At 44.6% G+C, this 10150-nt stretch overlaps 1 protein-coding gene across 1 annotated transcript; it reads left to right on the top strand.

Annotated features, from left to right (window-relative positions):
• Window positions 1-2398: 2398 nt before the first annotated feature.
• Window positions 2399-10136, top strand: LOC129838548 (phosphatidylinositol 4,5-bisphosphate 3-kinase catalytic subunit gamma isoform-like). The gene is given in 17 exon segments (XM_055905601.1): window positions 2399-2549; window positions 3192-3591; window positions 3695-3957; window positions 4142-4499; window positions 4703-4998; window positions 5189-5703; window positions 5802-6036; window positions 6821-7030; window positions 7221-7302; window positions 7399-7502; window positions 7680-7745; window positions 7747-7827; window positions 7909-7999; window positions 8128-8258; window positions 8803-8914; window positions 9137-9294; window positions 9402-10136. Coding segments are annotated over 16 exon segments (3372 nt in total). The 5' UTR covers window positions 2399-2549; window positions 3192-3203; the 3' UTR covers window positions 9684-10136.
• The last annotated feature ends 14 nt before the right edge of the window (window positions 10137-10150 follow it).

The raw sequence follows: 10150 nt of genomic DNA, 5'->3' as shown, positions 1-10150 counted from the left end.
GTATTTAAAAATGTATAGATAAAAATATGAGACTGCTGTCAAATTAATTATTTGTGAAATTATTTTTTTCCCCAGGAGCCAACATTATTGTTGTAACATCTCTGAAATCAGAGACGGAAAAGGAAGCGAGACATCTCACTATTTGTTACAGTCTATGCATCCCACTCTCTCGTTTTTTTCTGATTCAATGGAAGTCTATGGGCTTGTTCGACATTGCAGCCACCTTTGCTGGATTCATTGAAACATAGGTGAAATGAAAACCACCATTACCAGAAGGGTGCGCTATTGTTCAACAAACCCAAACCTCACTGACAGCGGTTGTAACCAGTGATGTATATAACGTTTACATACACTTAGGTTGGAATCGTTAAAAAGCGTTTTTCAACCACCCCACAAATTTCTTGTTAACAAACTATAGTTTTGGCAAGTTGGTTAGGACATCTACTTGGTGCATGACACAAGCCATTTTTCCAACAATTGTTTACAGACGGATTATTTCACTTATAATACACTGTATCACAATTCCAGTGGGTCAGAAGTTTACATACACTAAATTGACTGTGCCTTTAAACAGCTTGGAAAATTCCAGAAAATGATGTCATGGCTTTAGAAGCTTCTGATAGGCTAATTGAAATAATTTGAGTAAATTGGAGGTGTACCTTTGGATGTATTTCAAGGCCTACCTTCAAACTCAGTGCCTCTTTGCTTGACATCATGGGAAAATCAAAAGAAATCAGCCAAAAATTGTTGACCTCCACAAGTTTAGTTCATCCTTGGGAGCAATTTCCAAAAGCCTGAAGGTACCACGTTCATCTGTACAAACAATAGTACGCAAGTATAAACACCATGGGACCACGCAGCCGTTATACCGCTCAGGAAGGAGACTCGTTCTGTCTCCTAGAGATGAACGCACTTTGGTGCAAAAAATGCAAATCAATCCCAGAACAACAGCAGAGGATATTGTGAAGATTCTGGAGGAAACAGGTACAAAAGTATCTATATCCACAGTAAAACAAGTTCTATATCGGCATAAGCTGAAAGGCCGCTCAGCAAAGAAGAAGCCACTGCTCCAAAAACGCCATAAAAAAGCCAGACTATGGTTTGCAACTGGGGACAAAGATTGTACTTTTTGGAGAAATGTCCTCTGGTCTGATGAAACAAAAATAGAACTGTTTGGCCATAATGACCATTGTTATGTTTGGAGGTAAAAGGGGGAGGCTTGCAAGCCGAAGAACACCATCCCAACCATGAAGCACGGGGGTGGCAGCATCATGTTGTGGGGGTGCTTTGCTGCAGGAGGGACTGGTGCACTTCACAAAATAGATGGCATCATGAGGGAGGAAAATTATGTGGATATATTGAAGCAACATCTCAAGACATCAGTCAGGAAGTTAAAGCTGGGTCGCAAATTACTCTTCCAAATGGACAATGACTCCAAGCATGCTTCCAAAGTTGTGGCAAAATGGCTTAAGGACAACAAAGTCAAGGTATTGGAGTGGCCATCACAAAGCCCTGACCTCAATCCCATCAAATTTGTGGGCAGAACTGAAAAAGCGTGTGCGAGCAAGGAGGCCCACAAACCTGACTCGGTTACACCAGCTCTGTCAGGAGGAATGGGTCAAAATTCACCCAACTTATTGTGGGAAGCTTGTGGAAGGCTATCTGAAACGTCTGACTCAAGTTAAACAATTTAAAGGCAATGCTATCAAATTCTAATTGAGTGCATGTAAACTTCTGACCCACTGGGAATGTGATGAAAGAAATAAAAGCTGAAATAAATCATTCTCTCTACTATTATTCTGACATTTCACATTCTTAAAATAAGGTGGTGATCCTAACTGACCTAAGACAGGGAATTTTTACTAGGATTAAATGTCAGGAATTGTGAACAACTGAGTTTAAATGTATTTGGCTAAGGTGTATGTAAACTTCTGACTTCAACTGTATATTTATATATATATATATATATATATATATAAATCATTGGTTGTAACTGATGGCATTCAATAAGAACCCTCATCATGCAAAAACTGTTTAGCTTAGAATCTTTACTAGTTTTATATAATTGTATGAAACAATACCTTGATGGAGAATGACAAATGCTTTTTTTTTTTTTTTTTTTTGGGAGAAAACGTTTTTAGTGAATATGACAATGGAATAATAATAAAAATGCATCAGTCTTGGCATGGAAACAATAACATACTTATCCCAGTTTATAACGGCAAAAAAATCTGTAATAGTAATAGTGATGATTATGCAATGAAATTATTATTTGGCTGTGGGTTTCTGTAGTCCAGTTCCCTCAAAACTACAGTTATGGCGACTCTGAGCGACCAATAAGAGCACAACATGTAGGCTTGCATTGAACTCGGCTTCACACATAACAGGGAGGGGTGAGTGGAATAGCCGACAGAAAGTTTTAGTACCACTTCATCGGACTCAACATGAACTACGGAGAAACTGGGACCATTGTTCAATTATTTACACATGCCTAGTGACAAACTGTGTCATGTTGATGCTGGCGTTAGTGTGTTTAGATCTACTGAGCGGTACGTTTTCTCCGTATGGTTTTCTCTGGCTTTCATACTTTCCCTGGCGCATAATCGGCAATAAATTACCGTTACTTTCTGTTTTTGAAATCTAACGGCTTTGGATTTGCTCATGGGGAAACTATTTCTACATTGAAGTTTCATCAATAATTGTTGTATTTTTTTATAATGTATGATTTAAAAAAATATACTGTAGGTTTGTTTTTGTGGGCAGGTGTAGGAGACTTGTCAATTTCATTTCAAGTTGTGATTGAGTCATTTTTGGAAAATCTTTCTGAAATGACTAAGGTGTAATTTACAATGTTGCCAAATTCTGGTTACTCAATTTGAGTGCAACATTTCTCTTCTTTTGATGAGGTGATAGCAATGACTGTATGGGGTTGTTACTGCTGTCAGTGCTTCTCCTTGCTCACTGCTTTGCAACTTCCTATGCAGAGAAGTTCATCTGAAAGAAGTTGAATAAGATTTATATACACCATCATAAAAAATTGAATTATTATGAGCATAACATATCATGATAGAGTATCTTATTATAGGCTATATTTACAAACCTGAGATAATTATACATGCTACATTTAACATCCCTTATACATCCATCTATTTTAATCTAAACTGATATATTTTATTCTTCATTGATAATAGATAACTCGTGTTATGGAACAGCAAGTGAGCGATGAAGAAGAACCTCAACCTGTAGTCCTTAGAGAAGAGATCCGGAGGAGGAGAAGAAAGGTGAAAGCCTTCACCTCCACCTTCTCCGTGGCCATGGACCAGATAGCCATCGAGTTCGTCCTCCCCACCACCACTAAGAGTAGCCGCAGCCCGGACACCTTGCTCCTGGAGGTGGCTGGGAACTGGACGGTGGAGCAGGTGAAAGCCCAGGTGTGGCTGAGGGTAGTAGCCACCAATCTGTGCCCTGAGTTATATCAGAAGTACTCCCCTGACCACTGCATCCTGCTCTACCAGAAGAAGGGCAACTGGTGTGAGATCTACGATAAGCACCAGGTGTTTCAGACCCTGGACTGCATCCGCTACTGGAAAGGTAAAAGCTTTAAGTCTTTAATATCTTTGAATTATTTGTATGCGGTATATTTTATTGTGAGGAGTGTTGAGATGTTTGAATAAAGTTGTGTTTGAATCTAAAGCTCTGAAGAAAGATGTGGGGAAGATCCACCTGACGTGCCGGCCTCAGCCATCCGAGGAGTCCACACAGTACCAGAGGTACCTCAACTACCTGATTGGCTCCGACGTCACCGACGTCAGCAACGTGCACGATGACGAGCTGGAGTTCACCCGGAGGAAGCTCCTCACACCCCGCAAGATCGAGCTGTCCGACCGGGACCCCAAACTCTACTCAATGGACCCTTGGATCACATCCAAGCACCTCCCGGAGTACCTGCTCACCAAGGTGTGTAACCCCTAACCTGGCTGCTCCAGGGGTGCAGCTCTGCGGGGCGACCCTCTGCTTCTTGCCTGCTCCCAGCCTGTTCTGTGTCGGGTGATGTAGCTGGGTACTGGGACAGCAAAAAATTGCCAATTTCCGTTGTCTCTGTATCATGGATGAATAAAGATTGAATAATATTTTATTCTAGGTGACCAACAGCCACATCCTGCTGGTCATTCACAGGAACAAGGCCAGCCAGACCATCAAGGTGTCCATCGACGACACGCCCGTCCAGGTGCTCCAGACCTTCTTTACGAAGATCTCCAATAAGAGGGTTCTGCTGGGAGTTCCTGAGGATGTGTGTGAGGCAGACTACGTCCTGAGGGTGTGTGGCAGGGAAGAGTATATCTATGGGAACCACCCGGTTAGGGACTTCCACTGGGTCCGACAGTGTCTGAAGAACGGAGAGGAGATCCATCTGGTTCTGGAGTCGGCTCCTAATCCGGGTCAAGACCTGGTCCAGAAAGAGGACTGGGCACAGGTGGATGACTGTACTGGAGTGGCAGGTAAACTAGCATCAATATTCCCATAGTAATCATATCAGAATATTTCACCAATAGATTACAATTTACAATATGTGCTTTTCAAGTAAACAAACTCCCCTAGCCCATAGAGTTGTGCCACAATAACCAATATTATAGCACATTATTTTACTGTGGGAAATATTTCTTTGATGATTAAGATGATGTATATTCCTCTGTTCCAACAGGCACCCATGAGCAGCTGACGATCGACGAGAAAGACCACGAACGGGTCTTCACCATCTCTCTGTGGGACTGTCACAGGAAGTTCAGGGTTAAAGTCCTGGGCATAGACATCCCGGCTTTGCCGAGGAACCCAGAGCTGATCGTGTATGTGGAGGCCAGTATCTTCCATGGCCAGCAGCTCCTGGCTCAGGAGAGGACCTCCTCCAAGGCTTTCACTGAGGAGGTGCTGTGGAACACCTGGCTGGAGTTCAATATACGCATCAGAGACCTGCCCAAGGGGGCTCGCCTCAGCCTACAGGTAAACTGGTAAACTGTATAAGGTTTATTGGGTTAGTCTGACAGCCGTGTCTATATTTGCTTTAGCCAACATCTTTGTTGTGGGATTTGTTTGTAGAATACCAGTCTATTATTTGGAGAATATAATATGAATCACAACTTAATTCAATTCATTACAATTTAACTCTATTCTCTTTTCTTCCTCTCCCCAGGTGTCCTGTGGGAAGGCCCAGACCCAGATCTCGAAGGGCACCTCCTCCTACCAGGACAACGGAGGATCCACAGGTGGAGGTGGCAGCGGCAGCCATGATGGTAGTAAGACTAAGAGTCGTCTGCTGTACTACGTCAACCTGCTGCTGGTGGACCACCGCTCGCTGCTGCGCCAGGGAGAGTTCATCCTCCACATGTGGAAGATGCCTGAGAAGACCGAGGACAACAGCAGCGTCAATGCAGACAAGCTGACCTCAGCCACCAACCCAGACAAGGCCTCCTCCATGGCCGTAGCCATCCTGCTGGACAAGTACTGCTATCCAGTGGCCCTGCCCAAGAGCAGGGAGGGCAAGGAGGCTGGGGAGGCCGAGGGAGGGGACAGGGGGCAAAGGGAGATGCCTAACCACCTGAGGAAGCAGTTTGAGGCAATTGTTGAGACCGATCCACTGCACCCTCTCAGCCAAGAAGACAAAGAGCTGCTGTGGCACTTCAGAGAGGAGTGTATGCGTCACCCCAGGTAAGACTGACTGGCATGGTCATCTAATACTATATTACTGAATAACTTTGAGTAATCTGATTTTTATTGAGATGTTGTAAAACTCTGCCTCCTCCCAGGGCGTACCCCAAGCTGCTGGGCTCTGTGCGGTGGGGTAGACAGGAGGCTGTCCTGGCCACCCATAGGCTGCTGGAGAGGAGCTCTGTTTGGGACCGTAGTGTGCTGGATGTGGGCCTGGCCATGCAGCTGTTAGACTGCCACTGTTCTGACGCTCACGTCCGCTCCATGGCCGTACGCAAGCTGGAGACCCTGGGGGACGACGACGTCCTGAGATACCTGCTGCAGCTGGTCCAGGTGAGTTTGTTAGACTTGTTGGAACCAACATTTGGCTGAGAAATGTCTGATGTGTTTCGGTCTTGGTTCTGTCAAGATTCGGCCTGTTCCACAGAGGAACCGAGTTTCGTTACCCAGCCCTAGTCATGCAAGTTGGCATTTATTGTCATGACTCTTGTCCCGGAGGCAGAACAGAGCGATTTCACTTTAGATAGGTCCGCTGCAAAGTCAAAATGAGCTATATTGTAAAAATTCATAAAAGCAAACATTTGCTTTTTTGGTCTTAATTTAAGGTTAGGTTTACGCGTTTTGGTTAGCAGTTTGGTTAAGGTTAGGTTTCAAATCTGATTGTATGACTTTGTGGCTGTGCTAGCTAGTGACCACTCTGCAGAGCTGCCTCCAGGACAAGATTCATGACGAGAAAGACTAAACCGCCCTAGTCACAGGTGGTTGTTCTACTTGTCTCTGAGTGTAGAAGCACACATAAAAACAAAGTAGTTGTTTAATACATTGACCAGGAAAAAACACAATAACTTTACAGACAACACTACCTAGTATTTTCCCAGAAGGGAGCACCCGTGGGTAGTTTTGCATGTGCCATTCGTCACTGTAGAGTCAAATAACTGTCTCTACTGTCAACAATGAGGCCTTGGTTAAACATGCAAAACAGTATGACTATGAACAAATCCCCAAACTGGAAGATACTTTATAATGTTGCATTACAATTTATTGAAACATTTTGCTTGCATTTATGATGTGTTTATGTTGAGAAAAATGCATATGTGTGCTCCTCTGTGTTTTTCAGGCTGTGAAGTTTGAGCCGTACCATGACAGTGCCCTGGCCAGGTTCCTGCTGAAGAGAGCTCTCAGGAGTAAGAGGATAGGTCATTTTCTTTTCTGGTTCCTGAGGAGTGAGATCGCCCAGTCCATGCACTATCAGCAGAGATACTCTGTGCTGCTGGAAGCCTACCTCCGAGGCTGTGGAGAGGACATGCTGCAGGACTTTAGACGCCAGGTGGGTGATCGTATAGCCTTGACCCCAGCCGTAAACAAGAGTACGGTGTGATGTGTGATCGGACACAGTAGGAGTGGGTGAGAAGAGTTCCTCAAGGATCTAAAAGACCGATTTTAAAAAGACTAGGTCGCTAACGTGTCAGATAACGAGGACCTTAATAAAGAATAATCCGATTCATTATCATCAACAGGTGGAGATGACAGAAGCCCTGCAGAAAGTCACCAGGGAGATCAAGGCCATGTCTGCTGAGAAATATGATGTTTCTGCACAAGGTGAGCCTGTCGCCTCAAGTCAATGTACCTCGTATAAGAGATCAAGATAAATTCCTTTATAAATGAATATGTAATGAGTCCCGGTGTTATGTTCAGTTGTGTTCCAGCTGCGTCAGAAGCTGGAGAACCTGCAGACGTCTGGGCTGCCAGAGAGCTTCAGAGTGCCCTATGACCCGGGTCAACGGGTTGGTGCTCTGGTGGTGAGTGGAATAATACCTATCCATCTCTATTCTACCCCCCTCTTATTTTCCTCCATGTCTCTTCTCGCTTGTCTCCATCCCTGTTTTCACCATCATTTCCTGTATCATCCACTAATTGTATTCTTACTCCTCCATTCTCTCCTGTGTTTGACTGTAAACATGGGTCCCTCTCTTCAGATAGAGCAGTGTAAGGTGATGGCCTCTAAGAAGAGACCGCTGTGGCTGCAGTTTAAGAGGGCTGACTCCATCCACCCTGTCCAGTGACACCATCGGGGTCATCTTTAAGGACGGGGATGACCTCAGGCAGGACATGCTCATTCTACAGGTGTGTGGGCTTGCTTTCTCAATGGGTTAGGCAAAACTGTCCACCAAATGTTCCATGACAAGGAAGTGCTCCTCTGTATAGATTCTGCTGATCATGGAATCCATATGGGAGGAAGAGTCTTTGGACTTGTGCTTACTGCCCTACGGCTGTATCTCTACTGGGAATGAAATAGGTATGTCAACTGATTTTACACTGTCATGACACATTAATAATAATATATTATAACATATACTGTAGAAATAATTACATATATACATGTGCCATTTCTTATTAAATAAGCACCTCTCGCTCTCTCTCTAGGGATGATTGAGATAGTGAAGGATGCCACCACTATTGCCAACATCCAGCAGAGCGTTGTGGGAAGCACAGGAGCCTTCAAGGACGAGATTCTCAACCAGTGGCTGCGGGAAAAGTGTGTGAGCGAGGAAAAGGTAGCTAGCTCGATTTACTCCCGCGGTGCTGCAGCGTCTCAGCTGTAGAGGATATAACTGCACCGCTAAGGGGGAAGGAAACACCCCTTCTACATTTCCTGTTACTCAGGGCTTTGTCTGCAGCACTATTCACGTATACTCAGACTGTGTAGGCTGAAGCACCTCCACATTTTCAGCTCTGCTATGTCTATTTTTGAATTGGCCGTTTAGAAATATCCCCACGCAGCAGTCACCATAGCTTTAGGGTGAAGGTATACCACAGAAGCTACCACAACACTAGCAGATAAATAGAGAAAGATGAAACACGGTTTGAGTCACTGTGTTTGCTCCAATGTTGTCTGTGGAAATAATCGAGCAGAGCTGGTTGTATGAAATTGCAGCTTACAAATGCTCTTCATTTCCTCCACTCTGTCTCTATCATTTCCCTTCTCTCTCTCTCCCCTTCACTCGCCACCGTTGTCTCTCCCTCTCTTTTACTGTCTCTCTCTGTCTCTCCCTGTCTCTCTCTCTTTGTGTGTGTGTGTGTGTGTGTCTCTCCCTGTAGTTCCAACAGGCGGTAGAGAGGTTTGTGTTCTCCTGTGGAGGGTACTGTGTGGCCACCTACGTCCTGGGGGTAGGAGACAGACACAACGACAACATCATGATCACTGAATCTGGTACCAGAGCTCATCCTCATCTCCCTATAGCACAAACATGATACAGTACTTGGCGTTAAGTGGTTGCCAAAACATTAGGAATACATTCCACAATACTCTACATATGTGGGTGAACCCATAGAAAGTGGTTTTCTGTTCATCTGAATGTAGTAATTTGTTTCTGATGTATTGGATGGTTGATCTATAACATGCTTTCCCCCCCATTGATATGTCTGCCCACAGGTAACCTGTTCCACATAGACTTTGGCCACATACTGGGGAACTATAAGAGTTTCCTGGGTATCAGTAAGGAGAGGGTTCCCTTCGTCCTCACCCCAGACTTACTCTATGTCATGGGCACATCAGGGAAGAAGAGCAGCCCACACTTCCAGAAGTTCCAGGTACTCAAACTAACTTGTTGTCTAACTAGTAAAAATACACACACACACTTAACTAGAGTATTTATCTCATCTAGAGTACTAACACATACCTACCCCCTCTCTCCCAGGATGTGTGTGTACGGGCCTACCTGGCTCTGAGGCATCACACCAACCTCCTCGTCATCCTGTTCTCCATGATGCTGATGACGGGCATGCCTCAGCTCACCAGCAAAGAAGACATTGAGTACATCCGCGAAGCGCTGACTGTGGGCCGGACGGAGGAGGAGGCACAGCGCCACCTGCTGGACCAGATAGAGATCTGCAGGGACAAGGGCTGGACCGTGCAGTTCAACTGGTTCCTACACCTGGTGCTGGGCATCAAGCAGGGGGTGGATAAACGCTCGGCTTAGGGGGCTCCCCTTGTGGTGCCAATGGCTTAGTGGGCTGCCAACACCAGTGTGATGGGTTCGAATCCCACAAGGACCACACATGTGACAACTGTAAACCACTTTAGGTACAATTACTATGTTGATTAGACTCCCAAATAAGGAGAGAGGGAGATATAGTCTGAGATTAAAGTCTGGATCTAAAAGTTTGGCAACTCTTCTCAATGATGTAACCAGCTGTTCCAATACATTACTCATTGACTGTACCATGGACTGTATACAGTACCAGTCTTGCACTTTGCACTTTGCACTTTCAAGATCAAAACCTGATCTTACCATATGTTTATGAGTTATACATACATTTTGACTCCTGTTCGCTTCCTAATGCACTGAATCCGATTGTATCATCTGTTAATATAACATCAGACTTGCATGACTGATGGTGGCAGTACCATAATAAACCTGATCATAGAGAAATATAGTTATATATT

The sequence above is a fragment of the Salvelinus fontinalis genome, chromosome 39 (genome assembly GCF_029448725.1).
Source record: "Salvelinus fontinalis isolate EN_2023a chromosome 39, ASM2944872v1, whole genome shotgun sequence".
Taxonomy (NCBI): Eukaryota; Metazoa; Chordata; class Actinopteri; order Salmoniformes; family Salmonidae; genus Salvelinus; species Salvelinus fontinalis.
The sequence above is the reverse complement of the archived record's forward strand: the minus strand, read 5'-3'. Positions and strand labels throughout refer to the sequence as shown.